This window comes from Alligator mississippiensis, chromosome 4 (assembly GCF_030867095.1).
Source record: "Alligator mississippiensis isolate rAllMis1 chromosome 4, rAllMis1, whole genome shotgun sequence".
Lineage (NCBI taxonomy): Eukaryota > Metazoa > Chordata > Crocodylia > Alligatoridae > Alligator > Alligator mississippiensis.
Window position 1 is genome coordinate 216,541,013 of NC_081827.1, and position 24,554 is coordinate 216,565,566.

The window sequence follows — 24,554 nt, forward strand, 5'->3', positions numbered from 1 at the left end:
TTCCTAACTGTCATGGACATCCCCTTGAAAATATCCAGATAGAATTCATGGCAAAAGACTTTATTAAATATATTTTAATTCAAATTGTAATATTTGATGGTATCATGATATAAGTCCATAGGTTGCTTTAAAATAGTATAAAATTATATTGGCTGTTCAATTCTATAAATTTCTTAGAATAATTTCTGTAGAATCCTGTTAGCTTAATTCCTATTCAATTTTATAGAAGATTTCCATGCAGATCCCCATGGATTTTGTTTTTTCTTTGCTGATCCAGGTTTTGTGTAATGGGTAAAATGCTATTTTTTTGTGGCTGTCTGTTTTAGTCTTACCTTATAACAAATTATTATCTTGCAGTTGTTCCATACTAAGAATTAGTATTGATTTCAACAAAATGTTGAGTTGTTCAGCACAAGCAATTTTTTTAATAATATTTAATATTCTGATAAAATTCTTCTAGATTCATTTTAAAAATCCAGTGTAATGAATACATATGAAAATCTGACTGCTGTTGATGGAAGCACCTGTTCAGGTTTTCCACTAATAATTCTGTTCTATTATTTTCTTATAGTCTTTATTGAGCATTCGTGGCTCCCTTTTTTCTCCAAGGCGTAATAGTAGAACAAGTCTTTTCAGCTTCAGAGGCCGAGCAAAGGATATAGGATCAGAAAATGACTTTGCTGACGATGAACACAGCACTTTTGAAGACAATGACAGCAGAAGAGATTCTCTTTTTGTGCCACGTAGACCTGGTGAACGACGCAACAGTAACATAAGTCAGGCCAGTAGGTCATCCAGGATGCTGGCAGTGTTTCCAATGAATGGGAAGATGCACAGTACAGTCGATTGCAATGGGGTGGTTTCCCTGGTTGGTGGACCATCTGTTCCTACATCGCCTGTTGGACAACTTCTGCCAGAGGTGATAATAGATAAACCAGCTACTGATGACAATGTAAGGAAGTTTTAAATAGTTCAGGCATGGTGGCCTTTTCTTACTGCACCAGCCAGTGTTTTCTACAGAATGGAATCCCTCGGGAATGATCCCTGGTTGGTCAAGCTGTGAATGCTCCTGCATCTTGTAATATCTTTAATATACTAAAAAAATAAGCATAACATTGAAGAATCTACTCACAAATATTCTTAGAACTAGCAAGTAAAAGCATCAAATTAATGTACAAAATATACTTGTCTATTATATACCCATGAAAATATGCTGGAACTCACTTGAGGTATTTGATTGTCAGATAAGATATCTTACAATTAAAAAGGGTATATAATAATGGTACCATATAAATTCAGTGAATTTGACACCTCATTGAATGTAGAGAATGTTTTTAGCTTTGTGCCATATCAGTCTTATTGCCATGTTATAACAGTGTAAATACAGCACTATCACACATTTCTAATTTTATATTTCTCCATTTTATGATGCATTCCTATAGTTAGAAAATAAAATAAACATTTAATTGAAAGATCACATTTATGCACACACATTCAAACTACAAATGCCTGTGTGCACATATGTGTTGTCATTGTATTTTTATATGGAACTAGAAAAATATTATTAACAAAATATTTGTTTAGCTTATTTTAAGATTGCCCACTTACAGTATCTGGAAATATACTGGCATGGGAAAGCATGACAAAAGTCAGACTTTTTTTATTTGTTGCTGTTTAAGACTGGATAAAGAGCTTATAATTTTACAAAAAAACAAGACATTAAGTCTAATGTATTAGCAGAAGAATACATGAGCAAGTTGCAAATGTTTTCTACAATAATATGTTATAAAATTATGATTTTGTTTCACTCATTTGTCATTCAGTTGCTGATCCACATGGTACATATAGATGTTTGGGGAGGTTAGACTGAGTTAAAAATGGCCACCTGATCTAACTTAGTTTGCCCAGGTGCAGACCTTATACTTAAATACCTAGTTAGATGGATCCAAGTGCAAACTGTACAGAAATTCAGGACAGTTACATAGGTCTAAAAGTGGTTGCCCCAATCTCAGTTAACCCTATTTCTGAGGTAGTCTAAATTAGATTGGGTTGGCCATTTTTAAACCAATCTGTCCTGAACCTCTGTACAGTTTTCTGGTTGCAGCCCTAGGAATGCACTTTCCCTACCCAAACCCTTGGCAACAAGCTATTTTTAGCCCCCCTGGCCTCTCCACCCACTCCCAGATGGACAACCTCCCTCACCAGGGGCCAGCTAGACTCCTCCCTACAGAGCTTACCGAACCCTCCATCCTGCAAGCCACTCTGGGTTCTGGTTCTACTGGCATTTACCAGTGCCAGGACCTGAGAAAGTAAATTGGACTGGGGGAATGGGTGGGAGGGATGTGGAGGATGGTTGTTTGGGAGAGGTTGTTTATCTGGGGTGGGGCAGGGGGTTGGTTAACTAAAAATAGCCCCTGGGCCTGGGGGTGGGGGAGAGAACCTTCCATTCCCCCAAGCCTACCACAAGCCCCCTTAATCCTACCAAGCTCTCCTGGACCCCAACAACTCCCCTGCAGACCTCACTTGCCCCCCGATCCCCTGTATAGACCTTGTTAGCTCCCCAATCTCCCCATTCCCTCCCATGGAACCCACTTGTCCCCCCTAATTTCCTTCTGTAGACTCTGCCTGCTCCCCTAAGCCCTCCAATCCCCCCCCCCCCGCATAGACCCCACAACCTCCTGATCCTCCTGTGGATCCTGCTTGCCCCCCCATCCCCCACTGCCCCTGCCCAATCTCCCCCATCCTCCTCACAGACCCTACCTGCCCCTGCAATCCCCCCAATCCTACTTGGAAACTTCTTGCCCCCCCAATCCCTCCAACTCCCCCGCTGCCCCCCCATCCCAATTTACCTTAGGTCAGGTGTCCATTTTTAACTCAATCTTACCTCCCCCTAACCTCCCCTGGATGTCTGTATATACTCTTAAATTGTTGAATACTTATTTCATTTTTATTAAACAAACACTTAATGTAGTGAACTAAGGATATCTAGTAACAGATCATGGTGAAAGACAAGGATTTTAAAAGAAGTGTTCTCTAATATATTTTTTAAATGCAAGGTTATTAATAAATAAGAAAAGTCTGTCGGGACAAGTTAAATAAAATGAAATTGCACGAAGCATGTATTCAAATGTAGTGCAATTCATTGTAGGGTCTACAGTTTCTCATTATTAAAGGTGCTGATCTTATCTACTGTTAATTTATTTGCAGGGCACTACTACAGAAACAGAAATGAAAAAGAGAAGATCAAATTCTTTTAATGTTTCTATGGATTTTCTGGAAGATCCAGCTTTAAGAGAAAGAGCCATGAGTATAGCTAGCATACTTACAAACACTATGGAAGGTGTGTTCTATGTTCAATTTAAAATATAATATACTCTGATATTAGATGTTTATAAATTTATGTTCTTCTAAAAAGTAAATATTTTAAAACAGATTAATAGCTAATGCCAATGGACATGATTGTGTCACATTTCTTAATGAAAAATTTATATTTAATTGTTTTGTGACTACTTCATCTCATGTGCTTCCTAAGCAGAGGGCATGCCGGGCTGCGGGCACCCAGCTCTCAAAATGTTGGTGAGGGGGGAGCCCAGGATCAATACCCTAGGCTCCTCCTGCAGAGATAAGTAGAAAGGCATGATGTGGAATCAGGGATCCAATTCCAAATTGCACCCCTGCCATGTGCATATGGCCTGGCAGGAGGCACATTTTTGTGATCAGGGATCAGATTCCATGGTGCTTTTAAATCAACTTGTATTAGGGGCTTAATATTATTTTTGTATGCATGTATATGGTTATGCCTTTAATACCATTGTTCAGAGATATAGCTAAAGGTTCTGTGCTAGCTAAAGTTCTTGTAATTTTTTTTTTTTTTAAGAAAGATTGAAAATTACTTTGACAACTAATACATTAAAATCCCTGTTATCTGGCATCCTTGGGGTAAGGAGATTGCTAGTTCTGTAAAAATTCCAGTTATCTGAAATAACCCAGCAGGGGTTTTCAGATAACATAGAATGGGGGGAGTGGCCACATGCGGAGCAGGGGAGGAGGGTGTGGTGGTGGCCACATGCTGCGCAGCAGCAGTGCAGGGTAGTGGGTGATGGTGGTGGCTGCCGTGTGCAAGTGTTCCCGCCCCCCCCCACCTCCTCCCTCTGCGTCTGGCCACCCGGCTGGAAATTCCAGTTAGTAGAGTGTGAGGGTTAGTAAAATCCCAAATAACAGGGATTTTACTGTATTTCAACATAATTAATTGAAAATCAAAACCCTTTAAAAACTAGAAGAACAGTGAGGGGGGACATTTCCACATTAAAATACTTATCTAAAATGCTTGTTACAAGTATAGAGGATGAAAGGTAGACAGGTGTCAAGAAAACTGTCTTTACATAAATCTCTTAAAGGAAGTATGCAAAGGAATCTTATGGAACAGTTGTACAAGATTTGTGTTCTTTGTTAAAATTTGTTAAAGTTTAGCCAAGATTGGCGAGATGGAATGATAGGTCTACTTTATTTGGAAAAGGCTACTGATACTGTATAGTATGATATTCAGTTATTCCACATATTTATTTTACACATTTTTTCCTCCTAGAGCTTGAAGAATCACGACAGAAATGCCCACCGTGCTGGTACAAATTTGCAAACATTTTCTTGATTTGGGACTGCAGTCCTTATTGGTTAAAAGTAAAACGTATAGTCAATTTAATTGTGATGGACCCATTTGTTGATCTGGCTATTACTATTTGCATTGTTTTAAATACATTATTTATGGCCATGGAACACTATCCAATGACACCAGAATTCAATCATGTGCTTTCTGTTGGAAACCTGGTAAGTCTATCTATTTGTCGTGTAACATTTGCTTATTTTTTTTGGTTTCAAAAGTTACACAACTCTGTTATATCATTAAACAATGTAATTTTATATTCTTAAGTATGTATTTATTGGTCTCTAGAAATATCTGTATGTTAACACTTTTTAGAGATGTCATAGTCAACCTTTCCTCACGTAACTTTAGGTTTTGACAAAATCAATAAATAAATAATCCTTTATTTAACACATTTCTTCTCAAATCTATTGAATAATCAGAGACTAAACAAGATAAACTATATCTGGGGGTGCAGACAGAGGTAACATTTGAAATGTTGCAAACTACAATGGCCATGAAATGTTTCAAAACTGGAGTGTTTCAGCTGTAGACAGACATTACAGGCCCTTGTTGCACTTCCCTACTGAAGCTCTTCAAAATTATCACAGTGGCATGCCAAGAAGCACAGCAGAGGATACAGTGAAGTGGTGTCCTGGTATTGGATACTTTTATATCTCCCCTTTAAGAAAATTTATCCCAAAGTTTAAATGATTAAATTATCATAGTAACACAGGGTATGTGTAGTGTAGTGTGTAGTGTAGAGCTCCTGGGTATGTGTAGTGAACATGATGTCATATAATCTCCCTCATAAATTTATCAAGCTCTATCTTTAAAAAGTTAAGATGTTTGCCTACACTACTAGAAAGCTGCTCCAGAACCTGATTGCTCTAATGGATAGGAACTTTCTTCAGATCTCCAGTCTGTATTTATTCATGGTAGTTTATACCCATTTGTTTTTGTGCCAACAGTGTCCTTTAGCTTGAAAAGCCCTTCTCCTCCTTTGATGTATTTATAGCTAACAATCATCTATAAATCTTTTGTTTCTTTTGTTTTGCCTGGCTAAACAAGCCAAGCTTTTCTAATCTCCTCATGTAAGATAAGATCTCCATCCTAGTAGTCCTCTTATGCACCTTTTGCAATTTCACTTCATCTTTGTTGAACATAGGTGATCAGATTTGTACACAGTACTCCAACAAGGTCTCACTAGGGACTTTTATATGACATTAATACTAGGTTAGACAAATGTACTTTTTAGCTACTTTGGAAGTGAAGGCTAGGGAAAGCTACTGTTTCAGAGTACACATCAGCTGATATGATCTAATTGTTATATCTGCATAAATCTTTAGCAATGGAAGTTAGCTAAATTACCTTAGCTTCAACCTTGTATGAAACATATCATGCAGATTTAGAAGTTGCATTTTAATAGTTTATTTCAGCATCCTTTGATTCAGTTGTTATGTTTGTCCTTAGCCTATTTCTTCAGATCCTATGATCGATCACATTTGCCTTTTCACAGCTGATCACAGTGGCATTTATTAGTCAACTTGTGATCATTTAGTTTTACGTCCAAATCCTCTTCCTCCACAACTATTTCCAATAGATGAATTCCCAACTTATAATTTACAGCCCAGAGAATTATGTGCAGAAAAATTAAAAATTATGCACAAAATTAATTAATTACTTTTTTTTTTACAAATTAAATTAAATATAACACTATCTGAACCTTCTTAGAAATATATGCAGGTACTTGTGCGTAGGGTGGGTGTGGGGTGTAGTTGGGGGTAGGTGGTGCGTGCAAGGGGGTTTTTGAAGGTGGGAATGGCTACATGGGGGGGTTATGATGGGGTGTAGTGGGGGTTGTGGATGGGTGTGGGTATGGGAATGTATGGGATTCCACCTCTGCCACATTCCCCCATTATAGCCCCCCACCACACCCTTCGATGCACAGCCTGCCACCCTCCCATGCACAGCACCTGATGCCACATGCCCCCCACTGTACAGCCCCTGCCACCATACCCCTCCCTATGCACAGCCCTCACCACCATACACCCTCCCAGCACAGCCCCTGCCACAAGCAGGCCCTTGCGGTGCTCCTGGCCACAGCAGGCAGAGCCCCCAGCAGCACCCAGCAGCATGTGGCTCAGCAAATCCTGGGGGCTGCACATGGCGGCACAGAGTCAGGCTGGTTCAGCCTACTGACAGATGCCTTCAGATCAGACCTGGCTGACTCCATGCCAGCACGTGGGGCTCACGGCACTGCATGAGGGACCCATGTGCAGCCCCAGGCACTCAGCTGTAGCCATGCACTACCAGGGGCTCTGCCTGCCCCAGCCAGTGTGCTGTGAGAGCCTGCTACTGGCTGCTGCCACCAGCAGTAGGGGCTATGCACCATGTGGTGGGGGTTCCACACTCACCCACAAACCCCCCACACCCACCCCCTCTCCTCCAGGAAGGAGCTCCCCTTCCCATGCTGCAGTCTCCTGCACACCAACACCTCCCCCTGAAGTTGAGGGACTAGGAAAGGCCAGTCCCCAACCCTTACCAACCAACTCCTGAGATTTAAATGCTGCCCCACACTGAGGAGTTGCAAGCATAGGCTTTAATGGGCTTCAGATGGGGAAGCAGGACCACATTCCCCACTCCCCCTTGCCATGGCACTTTAAAGCCCTGTGCTTGCAACCTCCACATGAAGTGCAGCAAGTTTGTTCTGTGTTCCCATGCATGGGGCTGAAGGGGCTGGCGAGAAGTGCAACATAAGTCATTGGCAATATGTAGTGGGGTTCATGCTGGTGCACTCTCACTCCCTGAGATCAGCTGTGCACCCCCTGGAAGCACCAGCCATGAAACTGGAAGTGTCAGCGGAAGTGCATTTCCAGTTTCGCCACTGGCTCAGTGATTAGCTGCTGGGAGGACCCCCCCCCAGTTGGCAATTGGCCACTGAGGGATACCCCACAGTTGGTGATCAACCATGGGGGACACCCCCCATCAGCAATATGGTGCCCGCCCAGACTTGGGAGGCACCAGTCGTCCATGGCATAAGTGACGCTTCAGCCCCAGAAGTAGAACTGCACATGTGGCTTGACATGCCATAGGGGGAGTAGAATTCCTACCTCCCTTCAGCAGTCCAGAGCCCCCATGCACAGGATACAGGCACCAGCTGGGTGCCAGAGGGGAGGACACCATCCACATGCAGCACTTCAAAGTCAGCACCTGCAGTCTCACACATAGAGGCTGCAGGTATGGACACTCTTAAGAGCTGTGTGGGAGAAAAGACCTTCCCCTGTGCACCACACTGTAAAGTCCCATGCCTTCAGCCCTTTGCACAAGCTATAGGCTCAGAGATCTGAAGTGTTGCATGAGGAAAAGCTCCCCACTCACAGGACTTGAGAGACCTCATCTGTGGCTGTGATGTCAAGGCTTCCCACAGGCAGAGCCCCCACAGCACTACAGGCAACCCCTCCTCCCCCCCCACACACACACACACCAGGGCCACAACCCCAGTTCTGACTGCTTTGGCAGGTGCCCAGCCCCAGCTGTCTATAGGCAAAATCCTCCCTCTGTAGCCATAGCCAGGGCTCTGGATATGTTGGCAGAGGCACTGCTCCAGGTACCCACAGCTCCAGACAAAGTCTCTGCTTCATGGCCCAGCCATAAAAAGACAGCAGACCTTCTCTGGGTCTGCTAGCTGATATCCTGGGTGGGCTAGACACTAACCGTGTACAAGTTGCTAACTATGTAGTAGTCTAGTAACACTGCACAGTAGCATGCTGGGCAAAACCCATGCTAATATGCAATTGTGCAGTAATATTAGGCTACTTCTTATTTAGTGTCTGAAAAAAACCCATGCACTGGTGCTACTGCGCAGTAATGTGAGTTACTGTGTGTTGATTTAGTACTTGGTTATTAAAGCACATAATGAATATGTAGACTGCCCCCTGAGTACTGGAGGGGCATTTGGTGGAGGGTTCTCTTGGGCCACCAGCTCATCAGTCCTGACCTGTACCTTTGGCTGCTGTCACCTGTAGGCATGAAGAATGGGGAACCTGAAAAGCATGCTGAGATGTGTTCTTTGGGTCCCTCTGGCTGGGTGCTTTTTGTGTTGCAGGTTGTTTGCAGAGCCTGCAGACAACTCTTTGAATGCTTATATACAAGTTTCAGCCCATTTGAATTTCAGTCTTAAGTTGTTGAACTTCAGCTGGTTAAATTAAATGCTTGTACACATCCCAAGTATGTGACCTTGCACTTTGTATTATTGAATATTGTCCCATTTCTATGTATCCAGTCTTCAAGATCACCTTACAATTCTTCTCTTAATTCCCTGTAGTCCATCTTCTCTATCTTAACTGTTAGCATGCCAAGTCACACTGTATCAAATATGTTACTGAAGTCTAGATAGATGAAATCTATTTCTAGAAAATCTGTTATCTATTTTGAAGGAAAGCTATCAGGTTAGTCTGGTAACTCTTGTTGCTTTTTATCTCTTTTTCACTTTATCTCTTTGCCTTTAATTATTTTTTTTCTCCAATATCTGTTTGAAAACCTTGCATATCATTGGGGTAAAATACCTATGTAATTACCTGGAACACATTTTTCCTTTTCTTAAATATATATATTAGATTACCTGTTTTCCAATTATATGGCACCACCCTTGAGGTGATGCACATATTACAAATGTCTGCTGTACTTCATAGAATCATACAAAATTAGGGTTAGAAGGGACCTCAAAAGGTCATCTAGTCCAACCCCATGGTCAAAGCAGGACTATCCATCCCCAGCTAGATCATCCCAGTCAAGGCTTTGTCTAGTCATACCTTAAAAACCTCCAAGGATGAAGATTCCACAGCCTCTCTGGCTAGCCTTTTCCAGTGCTTTACAACCCACCTGGTGAGAGAGCTTTTCCTACTATCTAACCCAAACTTACCTTGCTGCAACTTGAGACCATTGCTCCTGTTCTGTCATCTGCCACCACTGAGGACAGTCTAGCTTTGGTTTGGAGAGAGTTTTGGTGAGCTACTGAGCCCCAGATCAGCACCCCACCAAGCCAGGGTGGGCCAGGCCAGGTCAGCATTCCATTGTCCCCACCTGTAACAACTCACCAAAACTCCTAAGTGGTAGATTACTAAACTGGTCTGGCATTTGTCTAGTAATATGGGTCTGTCAGTGGCCATGACACTGGCAGTGGCGGCTGCTGAAAGGAGCTGCCACCCTCCCCAGAGCTGCTGGGAAGCAAAGTCTGGCCACTACCACCCTAGCCCTGCCGCATGCCTGGGGGTGACAGGACCAGCTGCACACGCCATGGCCTGGGCTACCTCCTGCACGTGGGCTGGACAGGGCCAAGGGATGTGCAGCAGGCTGGATGAAATCTGGTGGGCCAGATCTGACCCACCAGCCATAATTTGCCCACCCCAGTCTAGCTCGTAACCATCCTTCAGGTAGGTGAAGGCTTTTATTAATTCACCCTCAATTTTCTCTCCTGCAGACTAAATAATCTAAGTTCCCCTAGCCTCTCCTTGTAAATCATGTACTCTAGTCCTCTAACCATTGCCCTCTGCTGGACTCTGTCCAATTGGTCCACATCCTGTCCATAGTGGGGGGCCCAAAACTGGACAAACTACTCCAGACAGGGTCTCACCAGTGCTGAATAGGGGGGAATCCCCACAGTTTGTAAATGTGTATTACCAAGTCTGCAGCTTCTTGTGACAATTCTTTTAGAATTCTTAAAGAGAGGTAATCTATTCATCACCAATCTGTGATTCTCACTTTCATTCTCATTAGATGTTTTGCTTTTACTCTCATGGCTCATAATTGTCTTTTCTGAAAACTGAGGCCAAATACTCATTTAGTATTTGAGCCATACCTAAATTATCTAAAATCTCCTTATATTCTCACTGTATAGTGGCTCTGCGTCTTCCTTCCTCATTCTATTTTTATATTCATATATCTGAAGAACCTTTCACTAATTTGAATAACTCTCACATTATTCCTATGCTTCTTGTTTTCCAAGATGTAATTTTTCTTTCCATTCCTTGTGAGCTCTCTGTTTATTCTTTATATATTATATATATGATAATGTTGTAATAGTAATACACAATAGTAAAATTGCATATTATTAATATTTAGTTATAATGTTATACTATTAGTTCCTGTAATATATCATATATTATATATAACCACTTCAAAATAGGGATAGGATAGGATTCAATTACAAAACTTTATCAGAAGCTACTATAATTAAGCTACATTTAATATTAAATACCAACTAGATTGTGTCATTTTGGGCCATTAATTGTCCATTAAGGCCAGTAAAAACACACACACAGTAAATTCTCACTTTTCTTAAATGGTTATAATTTCTTTTGTCATCAGCTAGTGCATAATGTCATAGCTGTGTTGAAGTCAATAAAACTATACCAGTAAAGGATCTTCACTTGAACAGGTGTTAAAAGAGGGCCTATAACAGCAGAATACCGTGAATGATATTCTAAGGACACCAGTGTGTAATTTCTTAGAAATCATCCAGTTGCATACTGTGAAAACCACTTTTGTAATATTGTAGTACTATAAAGTTGGAAAGAGCCAGGCATTCTAATAGAGTTAAAACTGAATTATAAGCATGCAATTTAAGTAATTTGTTTAATGTTAAACTAAATTCAGTGAGAAGAGAATCAGTTTTTCGTCCATGCTCCATTTTTAATGGGAAGTTTTGCATAATTTCCTCCTATGATTATATTTTAAAGAAAAAAAAAGATAAAGTACTGAGTTAGATTTTATGAATAGCTATTTTGGAGTGGATTCATTGCAGATATGTAGGTAAATATATAAATGTGCACAAAAAATAGAATTAGCAATTAACCACTTTCTAATTAAATGCATTTTTAATTTAGGTCTTCACTGGGATCTTCACAGCAGAAATGTTTCTCAAGATAGTTGCTATGGACCCTTATTATTATTTCCAAGAAGGCTGGAATATTTTTGATGGGTTTATTGTAACCCTTAGTTTGATTGAACTTGGTCTTGCAAATGTGGAAGGACTGTCCGTTCTTCGATCATTCAGATTGGTAAATACATGGCTAAAATATTACATTTTACAATATGTTCTTGTAACACTAATTTTATTTCAGTTTTATGCTTGTGTTTTAGCAAGATGAATATTACTTGATGGGGAGTAGTCAACACAGTTTTGTTAAAGGGAAATCATGCTTCACCATCCTACTAGAGTTCTTTGAGGGTGTCAATAAGCAGGTGGACTGGGGTGTTCCAGTTGACATAGTATTCTTGGACATCCTTTGATAAGGTTCCCCATTAGAGGCTCTTAACTAAATTAGGAGTCATGGGATTACAGGGAATGTCTACTCATGGATTATAAATTGGCTTCAGTATAAAAAGCAGAGAATGAGTATAAATGGTCAATTTTCAGGATAGAAAAAAGTAAACAGCAGGGTCCTCCTGAGATCTATGCTGGGACCAGTGCTGTTTGACATAAATGATCTGGAAAAAGGGGTGAGTAGCAAGGTGGCCAAATTTGCAAATGACACAAAATTACTCAAAGTGGTAAAGTCCAAGGCAGACTGTGAGGAAATACAGAAGGATCTGGCATGATTGATCAAATAGGCAACTAAATGGCAAATTAAATTCAATGTAGATAAGTGTGAAGTGATGCACCTGGGCAAAAAGACCCCAAACTATACCTACACTATGATGGGCTCTACGTTAGCTGTTACCACACAGGAAAGAGATCTGGAAGTCACTGCAGACAGTTTTCTAAAAAAATCAACTTGGTGCTCAGCAGGTATCAAAAAGACAAAAAAAATGTTAATTATTAATGTTGATTATTAAGAAGGGGAAAACAAAAATGGAAAGTATCATCATGCCTGTTTATAAATCCATGGTGCATCCACACCTCGAATACTGTGCCCAGTTCTGGTCCCCACACCTCAAAAAGAATATAGAAGAACTAGAGAAGTTACAGAGAAGAGCAACAAGGATGATTAGTGTTATGGAGGGCTTCCATATGAGGAGAGACTAAAGAGGATAGGCCTATTCAGTTTAGAGAGAGATGCTTGAAGGGGGACATAAGGGCTTACAAAATACTAAATGGCAAAGAGAATGTAAATAGGGATTTATGATTTACCCTCTCACACAATACAAGAACTAGGGGTCACAAAATAAAACTAGTAGGTAGTGGGGGTGTGCAATGAGGGCCCTGTTCAATTCAGATTCAGCCTGAATCGGGGACAGTGATTTGATTCCTTGATTCAGATCACTGTCCCTGATTTGATTTGACTGAATCCAAATCTGAAGATTCGATGTTGATTTGGAGAATCAGTGATTCAGACATAGACACAGCTTTAAATGTTTTCTTTAAGTACATCATGGTACCAGGCACAGCTCGTGAATACTGCGGTGCTGGGGCAAATGGAGTATCCCACAGGAGTGCAGCCCCCCCTCCCCCCCGCATGCTTGGCAGTGAACCCAGGAGGGGACTGGAAGTACTTCCAGTTCACTTCTGGGTCCACCAGGGAGCGCACAGGGCGTCCCCCTGGGCTCCCCCTGGCTCGGTGATCACCACCACCCAGACCCAGGAAGCACCAGTCACAAAGCTGGGGGGGTGGGTGGCAGCATGCTCTCTAGCAGACCTGGCAGTGGACTAGAAGTGCTTCTGGTGCAGTTCCAGGTCTGCTGTCGAGTGCACTGGGTATCCCCCTGTGCTTCTGTGGGATGCTGCACAGCACTCACAAGCTTCTGCTACCTAGAGGTATATAGATAAGACATTTAAAGTTGTCTCTATGTCCGAATCACTGAATCTTTCCAAATCTCTCCGAATCTCTCCAAATTGATTCAGAGGGTTCTGATTTGATTCAAAGAGATTAAAGGGTCCTCTGATTCAATTTGGATTTGGAGATTCAGCCACCAAATCGGGCTGAATCTCCACTGAATTGAATCAGGGATCAATGCTTCACACAGCCCTAGTAGGTAGTAAGCCTGAAACTAACAAAAGGAAGTTCTTTTTCACACACAGTGTAATGCAAGTGTGGAGCTCATTGCCATCAGATGTGGTAAAAGCTGACAGTTTAACTAGATACAAAAAAGGACTGGAAAATTCTTAGGGGTGAATGGAGTGTCCCACAGGAGTGCAGCCCCCCAGCATGCTCAGTGGTGAACCCAGGAGGGGACTGGAGGAAATTCTTAGATGAAAAGGGCATCAGTAGTGATTGAGCATGAGAGTTAGGCATACAGCCTCTGAATCAGAACTTCCTAGACTTTAAATGCTGCAGGCTGCAAGTGAGAAAGGAACAGTGGAAAAAACCCTGGTCATTTCCAGTTTACTCTCCCTTTCAGCATCCATTCTCTGCCACTGTGTGACTTTTTTGCACCAATATATTTTCACAAATTAATTTTAAAACATCTTGTGCTTTCAATAAAATTAGTACTCACAATGATTTTCTACTCTTTTTTTTTCAGTTACGAGTTTTCAAACTGGCAAAATCTTGGCCAACACTAAATATGTTGATAAAGATCATTGGTAACTCAGTAGGAGCCTTGGGGAATTTGACCTTGGTGCTCGCCATCATTGTCTTCATTTTTGCTGTGGTTGGTATGCAGCTGTTTGGTAAAAACTACAAGGAATGTGTCTGCAAAATCGCAAGTGACTGTGTACTTCCACGCTGGCACATGCAAGACTTCTTCCACTCTTTTTTGATTGTGTTTCGGGTTCTGTGTGGAGAATGGATAGAGACCATGTGGGACTGTATGGAAGTTGCAGGCCAAGCTATGTGCCTTACTGTCTTCATGATGGTCATGGTGATTGGAAACTTAGTGGTATGTAATTAAAAAAATCAAAGATTATTCTGTAAAAAATGGGGGCTCAGTCTTGAAATGTGCTAAGCACTCTGGCTCCTGTTCAACAAAGCACTTAAGCAAGAGACTTCAGTCAAGCTACTCAAGCGATTGAAGTTCATCTTAAGAGCTTTCTTGGACTGAAGTCAGAATATTCTGCACCATGCAGGATCAAATTCCTGCTTTATAAAAAGGGAATAAGCACTTAGCCACGTTCTACATATTTGATCTTGATTACTTGAAAATACTTAGTGTTTCAAATAATTTTAAACCTGTTGGGTCTTCATAAACCATTTGCTCTGAATTTTTAATTATATATGGTCACCTATCACATCTGCTATAATTTGTGATCTCTGATGGGATAAGTGAAACTTCTTTAAACAGTGTGGTGGTAATAAATAACAAATTATTTGTCTGAATTGTTAAATAAATAATCTTTTATGCCAATATTCACAAAATAAAGTTCATTTTCACATAGTTGGCAGTTGACAGTAAATAAGCCCCTAAAAAGCATAGCAAACTATATTTAGCTGTTTCATTTATCATATTTATGAATGAGTTCTTTATTATGTGGTTTGCTCTTCTTCAAATTATCATTACTTAAAACATACTTTCTCTCCAGAGCAATTTTAGTAAACACATTTTTTAATGATCTATTCCTCCATTATTTAATTTTTTGTAGGGCCGGGGCAGTGGTGAGGGAGAGGTGTGAAAATCTGAGCCTTTATTCTTAATGCTTCACATAGCGCAAAGTATTATAACAGTAAAATATTTCCACTGAGGTAAATTTAGGGTTTATTTTCTATCTTCCCTTACAGGTATTGAACCTATTTTTGGCCTTGCTGTTGAGTTCATTTAGTGCAGATAACCTTGCTGCCACAGATGATGATAATGAAATGAATAATCTCCAGATTGCTGTAGCAAGAATGCAGAAGGGAGTAGATTATGTGAAAAGAAAAGTCCATGAATTCATCCAAAAATCTTTTGTTAAAAAACAAAAAGCTTTAGAAGAAATCAAACCACTTGAAGATTTAAACAACAAGAAGAACAGCTGCATTTCTAACCACATGACAGCAGAAATAAGCAAAGACCATGATTATCTTAGAGATGGGAATGGAACCACGAGTGGCATAGGCACAGGCAGCAGTGTGGAAAAATACATCATTGATGAAAGTGATTACATGTCATTCATAAACAACCCAAGTCTCACTGTGACGGTACCCATTGCTGTCGGGGAGTCGGATTTTGAAAATTTAAATACAGAAGAGTTTAGCAGTGAAGATCAGTCAGATCTGGAAGAAAGCAAAGAGGTATTTAAATGTTTCCTATCCACTTAATTTTTTTTTAATTTGATAATTGTTCTGATTTTTTCAGCATAAATTAGTAGGTTTACTAATGAGGTATTGATAGTGACCTGCATATGGAAAAAAGTAAGGGAAAGTAAGTAATATGTAATGAATAACAATAAAGGTATGGTTTAGGAACCTAATAAGAGACTCAAAGGGGACATACAATAAAAAGGGATGAAAGCTTTCATCTCCATATAGGCCTGAATTGGCTTAGAGGTTGGGGCCAAAAAAGAGGATGGCCGGAATAGTTTTATAAAAAGTTTCATCCTTCCTTATCCTGAGATGGTTAGGAACTGCTTCAGCTTCCCAACAGGCTAACATTTTCCACAAGCTATTTATGCTTTTAAGAGCTCATTGCAGAAACTAGTGACAGATAAGCACAGCAATACACAATCACACTCCTCCTTTTTTCAGAACACCCTGAACATGTCTTCCGCATTGGGAATCGTACTAGATATATCATGAATTGGATCTTTGTCACTCAGGAAACCCCTTGCTTCATGGGAGTTAACCAGGAGCTGCAATGCAGGGATGAACAGGGCCTAGAAAATACATTATGTCTAGAGTGGGGTAGGTGTATGAGGAGCAAGCGTACTTTGTCTTTTAGATAAAAGGATTTTTTAGCTACTGGAATCATCAGCTTTTCTAGATCAAGATTCCAATGAAAAGATATTTAATGTTGGGCCAGTTGTATACTACAAAGCTGTTTAGTTATAACTGAGGACTCATGTTAATAGAATAGAACATTGCCATAGGACATCTGTTGCTAGATCAGTGCTTCTCAATATTTTCAGTCACAGCACCCCTCCACTACTTTTTTGAATATGGCAGCATCCCCGGTAGAGAACCACTGTTGGTTCTATTTCAACGGGGTGCTGCTGCCTCCAGGTAAAATTTCCTGTGCACCTGCTGCACATTCAGACCAGAAAGGACTGTGGCATGTGCACAATCTGCCTGCATTAGGGCTGTCTGATAATATGCCTGGACGTATTGGTATCAATTGGAGTTTTGTCATTGGCTTGAATGGTGTACAGATTTTGCCCATGACTTTTATCAAAGGGTGGCCACAGTCAAGGATCAGCTTCTGAGCTATAAGCAAGTCACAGATTCAGCCACACTTTGTTGACCTAAAAATATCTGAAGTTAATTTGTAAGTGATCTAACAGTATGTTTGTCATCACACAAGTGACTGTAGTATGAAGATGGCACATATTAACCTAAAACTAGCTATCTGGCGATCAGTAGAAAGTCATGTTCTTGATCCGGTAAATTAACTGTGCTAAGCTCTGCCATTGTTGGATGGCTACCCGTACCTGATTCAGCTAGTTTAATGCTAACTTGGCAACCTTAAGACTTTCCCACAAGATTTGAAAGCTAGGCTTCGACCACAACCCTACTCTTTTATGCTAAAAAGAGCATTAGAGCAGCACTATTGCAATCCCCTGTACTGATAGCAATGCTTTCCTCATTTACAAATCAATACCTGTGGCATTAACAGCCATCCTACTATTGAATTATGGTCAACTCTTAAAAGTTTCCTGATGTAAGAAATACTCCAGGTCCAGAACATTTACCACAAGGAAGGTTTTGAGATGGTCCATGAACATTTAAAAGGTCTGATCATCTATCATGCCTATCTTTAAAAGAGGGGAGGAGAAGGAGACCTGGGGAATAATAAACTGATCAGTCTGACTTCAAACCTGGAAAGTTATTGTAAAAAAAACTGTAAAGCAATTAATCTGTAAACACCTGGAGAAAAAGGGCGTAACCATTGGCATCCAAATAGATATGTTAAGGATATCAAATCAACTAAGTACCCTTCTTTGACAAGGTAACTAGCTTGATGGATGAAAGAAATTCAGTGGACATAATATGCTTGAACTTTAGTAAGTCTTTTATACAGTCCCACATTGCATTCTTATATGTAAAGTAGAGAATTGCGGGCTAGGTATAATTACTGTTAAAATAGCTTTATTGGAAGAAGCAGCACGCTACTTCGACCAAGCTCCGCAGCATCTGTACAGATTGGGCACTTCAGCAAGGCTTTTTCACACTTTTATCTAATAGCTGATTCAATCAGCTGGTTCAATCAGCTATTAGATAAAAATGCCAAGGAAGCCCCACTTAAGTGCCCAATCTGTACAGATGCTGCGAAGCTTGGTCAAAGTACCACGCTGCTTCTTCCATACATTAAAATCACCTTTGCTCCATGTTAGATGCTGGGCGAGCCAGGTTCAACTAACATGCTGCCTTTCCTGGGCTTGGTGCAGATTTGGTACAGAATTTAACATAAAGTGCTGTTTTGGGGTTTTTTAAATATCTACAAGCATCCTGTGGGCATTTATACACGTGTGCTCCGCAGCATTGGGTGCTTTTAAAAGCACTGGGCGCTGCGGCGCATACATTTGTATAAACAGCAAAATGCTCATTAGCACTGAGAAAATGGCAGCAGCGAACTTTTGAACTAAAACGCATCAGCAGTGTTTTAGTTCAAAACCACACCACCACCATTTTCTGCGCACTAACGTGCATTTCACTGTTATACAAATCTGCGTGACACAGCACCAGGTGAGTCAGCTTGTGTGCTCCACAGACTTGAAGAATTAAGTCTGCTTCGACATGCTGGATTTGTGGCACAGCAGAGCAAACAAAAGTACATATATAAATGCCCTATGTGACCAACTTAGTTGGGTGAGTGATATTCAGAGATCCTGGTTTTCCGTAATAAAAAAATCACAAATTCTCTGATAAAAAGCCTGAAATCCTTTATTAAAATGAAAGGCCCCTCACTGACCCCCACAGCCCTGCTGGTACCCCTCACTCCCCCCCACAGCTCCCTGGCCCTGCTCATGTTCCTCACTCCCACCCCACCACAGCCCTCTGGCCCCGCTGGTGCTCTTCACTCTCCGCTACAGTCCCCACCAGCCCTGCTCATGCCTGTCACCTGCAACCCACAACCCCTGCCACCCCCAGCCCTACTGGAGGGTTCTCCCAGCTGCCTGGCCTTATAGCTGCCAGGGCTATAAGACCAGGGACCTAGGTCCACAGCCCCCTGTCCCCAGCAGGAGGTAGTGGCTGCTGCAGCAGAGTAGAGCCCAGCTCCCCCTTGCTGTTTGCCTGCTGCTGGCTTGGGCAGGGTGGGCCTGGCTCCCCACCGCTGTATGCACTCCCAGGGGCCCCAGATCTGTGTGCACAGCAGCAGTGAGTGGCACAACCCCATACCACTGCCTCTGCTGGTGCCACACCTGCTGGGGATGCATCACCAGGGCAGCACAGAGCTCACAGTGGCAAGGAGATCCCCACATGGCCCCACTGTACTCTGCAGCACCATGTTGCACCCACTGGGCTGTATAGGCCTTGGAGAAGGCAGTAGGGTGGCAGCCTGAGCCCACAGTGGGCAGTATGCACCCACCTTGTGCACAGATCTGGGTGGCATGGGTCCCCCCTGCCTTGTAGGAGTGTATGCAGTAGCAGGGAGCTGGTGCCTCCCCCTGCCCCTAGGATTAGCTGCCCACAACCCCTTTCTGTTCCTTGCTGGAGCACTGCAGCCACACATTGCAGCCCCAAGCTCCATGCATCACACTGCTGGGCAGCAACCCCAGTCCCAGCCCTGCCCAATTCCCTCCCTACCAGCTCCACGTGGTCACAGGGGGTATATTGTGAAAGATGAAGATATCACCAACACCAACACCAACCACCCTGCAGCCACACATTGCAGCCCCAAGAGATATTGATATCTCTGGCTGAATAGGTGCCTGAATAGAACCCAGGGCAATCATCAGCATCAAGCTAGCAGCTAATATCAGTGAAGACATACATACCAAGAGCACAATGTTCCTTGGTGCCAAATGTAAAAAAGGGTTGTTCTTCCTCCTTTTCACTTCTGGAACATACATTCTTTACCATCCTTGAACAGAGAATCTTGTCCTTTGTAGTCATGAGTCATGACTGATAGCAGAGATAGGGCTTCTGGCTCTTTTTGCAGGGCTCAGCTGAAGTCTAAACAGGAAAGATGTACTGGCTGAAATCTGACATCCCACTGATAATTGATTTGGGCACACAAACATGAGCTTTAATTACCCTTTTAATTAGTTTCCTTTGTTAGCTGCAGTGAAGAGGAAGCCACCATAAGGGAAAGTAAAAACTGTTAAAATACTATGGGCAGTTGTTAGTCAAATAATTTTGATATACAAAATTGATAAATAATCATTGGATTTCTGCTGTAATACATAAAGAAGAGTTCTGAATACTTTAAAGTACAGCAAAAAATACAAAATTCCCCAAGCAACTAACATGTTTAGGTGTTTTTATTCAGTCCTATATACAATCTTTTATGCAACATGAAGCAGAAGAACCTGAGCTTCCTAACATACATTAAAATCATCTTTGTTCCTCGCATCTCCCATCCTAGGTTCAGTAAATCTTTCTTATCAGTACTTTCCTATTTTGATGGGAAATACCTCACTCAATATAACCTAGGACAGTGGTCCTTGAACTACAGCCCACAGGCTGGATTTTGTCCATGGAGCCAAATCATCCTGTCTTTGGGGTCTGGAAATTTGGCAGCAGGGGAGCGATGGTAGTGTTAATTATCATGGCTTTGGAAAAGTCCAGAGCCTTCTAAATATTTCCTTCTTAATATATTCTTCCTTACTAAGGAGTTCAGACTAATGATCCTACTCTTCCCAATATTGCTTTTTCCCCCTTTCTTAATTATAAGCATGCTATAATCTGCTATAGCAAACTCATTTAGTAATCAGAATATTGCCCAGTATGTGGAATACTCAGTTAATGCTTGGAGTATATCTCAACTGCCAAGAGTTATCTGCTTTCAGCAGCCCTGAAATCAGAAATTGACCTGGTCCTGCTGTTAGAAGTGCTCTGAGTAACAATGTAATGAGGCTTAATGAGGTGCAAACAGCTGAGCAGAACTTGAGGGCAGGTTCTGAGTAACAATAACATGAGCATTCATGAGCTGCAGACAGCTTCTGGGAGGGCGTTCTCACACCAGTTAGTATGCATGCATCACCTTAAGCAGTGCCTTTATTATTGAAATCAGTGGGATTTGGCAAATGGCTAATGCTATGTACACTATTTATGTGTTTGTCTGCCTTGTCTCTCAACTTCTTAAACAGCTTACATTGCACCATATTTGCTATTTTCCACTCATGTAGTGAAATCGCATCATGACAAGTTTATTAAAAATATCTGCTACTGGATCTGTAATTTTATGTGCTGGTTATTTCATAATTCTGGGATGAAGATTATCTAGTTAATATGAGTTCAGTGCATTAAAAACTTTGAATTTTGCTCCCACCTGGGATGTGGTCCACGACTTCTATTTTCCAAGCCTTCCAAACTTCCCACTACCCATGCTGCCATTGACCTAGTCTTCATTGTTTCTCTTACTGTGAAATGAGGCAAAGTAGTCATTCTTTTGTGGAGCCAATTTATCTTTACCCTATCCTCATGAATATTAGCCTATTTTTTCATTCTTCTCTTGGTGCTCAAATAAATGAAGAAGTTTTTGCTATTTGTTTCAATATTGTTCGGAAGATCAAACTTAGCTTGACTTTTAATACTTTCCCTACACTTCTTGACTTCTAAGATGGAAACTTCTTTGCTGGTCATTCCTTTTTTTTTTTTTTAATCATTACAGGCTCTGCTTATTCTTCCATTTTTTTTCCACTTGTTTGGGATACAAGCCCTGAATTTTTTTTTCCACCTGTGACGCACAGAAATTCCAGGCCACCTCTGCACTCTAAACTACATTTGCTCACATTGATTGATACTGAAATATGAAACTAGTTAACTTCTTTAGTGAAGAGCAATAAGAAAGTTTGTCAGTTTAGTACCTCTATCATCTGCAAGGACCAGTAAATAAGAAATGTGTAATTATTGCTGCAATCAAGCATTCTCCTTGAGCAGTCCCCACTCAGCTGTATGGTTGGTCACTCATCATTTATCTCAATGTTTTTCAAACTGGGGGATGAATACCCCAGGGATACATCATGCTATGCCATGGGGTATGTGCCTACACTTTAATAATGGTGGGGGAGTTTCTGACTGTTTAACACAGTGACCTTGACACCCACTGTTCTCAGGTAGCGGGGGGTATGTGCAGCAGTAATTTGCAAGTAAAGTTGTATGTGGCCAAAAAAGTTTGAAACCACTGATCACATCTGAGAACTATCTAGTCAATTTTTTGCCTGGTCAGGTGGTCTTATTGATAGCAGTCACTGTTTGAAGCAATAGCTCTAGGCTCAGAGTCATTTTAATTGCTCACAAGGCAATGGGGGTTTGGATTCAGAGTTTTATTTTTTCTAGATAGGCTTACTTCCCTATCCTCAGTCTAGCTTCATGGTGCCAGACACCTATCCTTTAGCTTTTTTCTGGAAATGTGCATTTAGTACTGACAGACCAACTCTATAGACCTGAAAAAAGTAGATATATTTATCTTTATGCACCGTGAATACTTCCATCCAGGTCAATTGGACTAGTTATAGTATATAAGGTTAGACAAGGCTTTGCAAATTCAGGGACAGTTATTTTTCAGTTTCAAAGTGTTGTCTAACTTGAGGCACACAGAAAGTGGTTCTATGAGAGAGTAAATTCTCTGAAAGTGTTATGTGTTTGTAAAGATTTAAGGGATAATGCAGAATTTGGTAGGACTGTGCTACATTCACTTGCCCCCATCTCTGAATAAAATTGTTCTTTAGGGGTTAACATTTTATAATGAGCTTATGAACAATCAGTTATAGCAGAAATAGGTTACTTATCTATACACATTAATTGATATTTTTGAGATGTGTAATTTGTAGGCATATTCCATGCCTGATGCCTCAGAGCCCTCAACTCATGGGTTCTTTTAATGGCAAAAGAATCAAGACATATAGGGGACTCCTTTTTTATAACCTGGATGGAAAGCACAAGAATATGAAGACAACAAACACTGCTAACTAAAAAACCTCAGCATATGCACTCAATAAGAGTGAAATATATCTCAAAGAACATCACTTACTATGTAAGCAGTCACTTCTCTTCTCCTTAGTTAATACTTGATAGGGTATTTTAGCTAGTTTTGTAATACCAAAATATCTGACTGTAATAGGGTGATCTATCCCTTTCAGAGGGAACAGTGTTACCAGATTTGCCTATCACTTTGGGGTGTGTTCATTTATTAGGGATACGTTTCTAGGGTCTTTGTAATTCTATCAATGTACTGCTTGTGTTACTTGTGTTTCTATATGGAGCTGTATAGTCTTCTGCAAGTCCTCACCCCCAATGGAGCTATCTTGCAGGACTCAGTTTCGATGGGGCTGGGTTCCTCCAGTCACCAAATCAGTCATACACACAGACACACACAGATTAATGTGACACGCCTGATCCAGCCAGGTTGATCAACATGGACAGGCTGACACCCTCATATGCCAAGAATCAGTTCATCAGAGCAACAATAAACTTCAGTCAGACACGAGCACACAGGTGAACAGAATACTTCTGAATCCAGCTGGGTGTCTAGCTGACACCCTCATGGGCCAGCATTTAGTTCATTAGGGCACATTTGAGCCAAACTGGGTCAATCAGCCTGTACAAGCTGATTCCTTTATGTGTTTCAAACTCAGCACATCCCAATCTTTATCCTCTTGATGAGGAGACCCCACAGTATTTTTGGGCTTCACAGGGATCTTTAGCTTAGGTAAAAGAAGCATTGCTGCAGAGCAAATGGGGAAAGAGAAGTAGAGAAGGAAAAATATATCCAGTCACTACCAGTTTGACTAGAAAAGTTATTTATTGCTAAGTATATGAAATATATAATGGTACTAGTAGTAATAGACATGCAAAGGAAAACAAACACAAACAATTACAATACTACCCTAGTTTCACTAAGTATTTGGGGAAATTTAGCTCAAGCTTAACTAATACAATTTAGGTTCAGAAATCTATGCCTAAAGAAAGAAAGAGAAAAGAGAGCAAGAGCTGGGATCTCACAACTCCAAGGCACTCGGGTTTCAATGCTGACAGGTAAAGTTCTTAACACAATTCTTGAAGGGAGACGATCTGTTTCTTCCAGCTTCTTGGGAACAACAGCGGATGGTGTCAGAGAGATTTCTCCTCTTGAAGCACAACTTTGCTGCTTTTTTTTACAGATTTTTATACCCTCAGTTCAGCTTCTTCAAAGCATTCTTAATAGTGTAAATAATTGTCTTTTCTATTGACAAGGGGTTGTCCGGTTTGGAACACCTCAAGAAACTGATTAATAACCAGGAAAAACATAAGGTTAAGGAGTAACCAGACACTTAGGAGCCAACTTGAAATTCCTATGGTTTTTAAGGAGTAACCAGACACTTAGGAGCCAGCTTGAAATTCCTATGGATAGCAGATATACTGGATGGGATACCTCATTGTTTCTTCAGAAACAATAGAAAACTTGCAGCATCAGGGTTTGGGATTTTTACCTGTTGTGAACAAGCCTCAGTTTAGCATGATTTTTCATAACTTTTGTGGGGAGGACTCCCACCAGTCATCCCAGGAAAAGTATGACGACACTTGTGGTCAGGGCTCCAATGGGCTGGATGCTGTGATGAACCCTTAACCATTGTACAACTGTTGCCCGTACCCCCTCTGACTCGGTCTCTTTGCCTCAGCATTCCCTAACTCGGCAACTGAGTTTTAGTCGATCAAGTTTAAGTAGAACTCCTATAGTGGGACTGGGGAATGTACGG

At 41.2% G+C, this 24,554-nt stretch overlaps 1 protein-coding gene across 2 annotated transcripts in view; it reads left to right on the plus strand.

Annotated features, from left to right (window-relative positions):
* The window catches only part of LOC102572122 (sodium channel protein type 1 subunit alpha), a 177,411-nt gene that overhangs the window by 90,254 nt on the left and 62,603 nt on the right, over positions 1–24,554 (plus strand). For both annotated transcript variants that reach the window (XM_019480413.2, XM_059727323.1), the window contains 6 exons: positions 572–952; positions 3,208–3,340; positions 4,586–4,824; positions 11,527–11,700; positions 14,105–14,461; positions 15,298–15,789. In XM_019480413.2, coding sequence (XP_019335958.1) covers positions 572–952; positions 3,208–3,340; positions 4,586–4,824; positions 11,527–11,700; positions 14,105–14,461; positions 15,298–15,789 — 1,776 coding nt within the window. The remainder of the gene's footprint in view (positions 1–571; positions 953–3,207; positions 3,341–4,585; positions 4,825–11,526; positions 11,701–14,104; positions 14,462–15,297; positions 15,790–24,554) is intronic.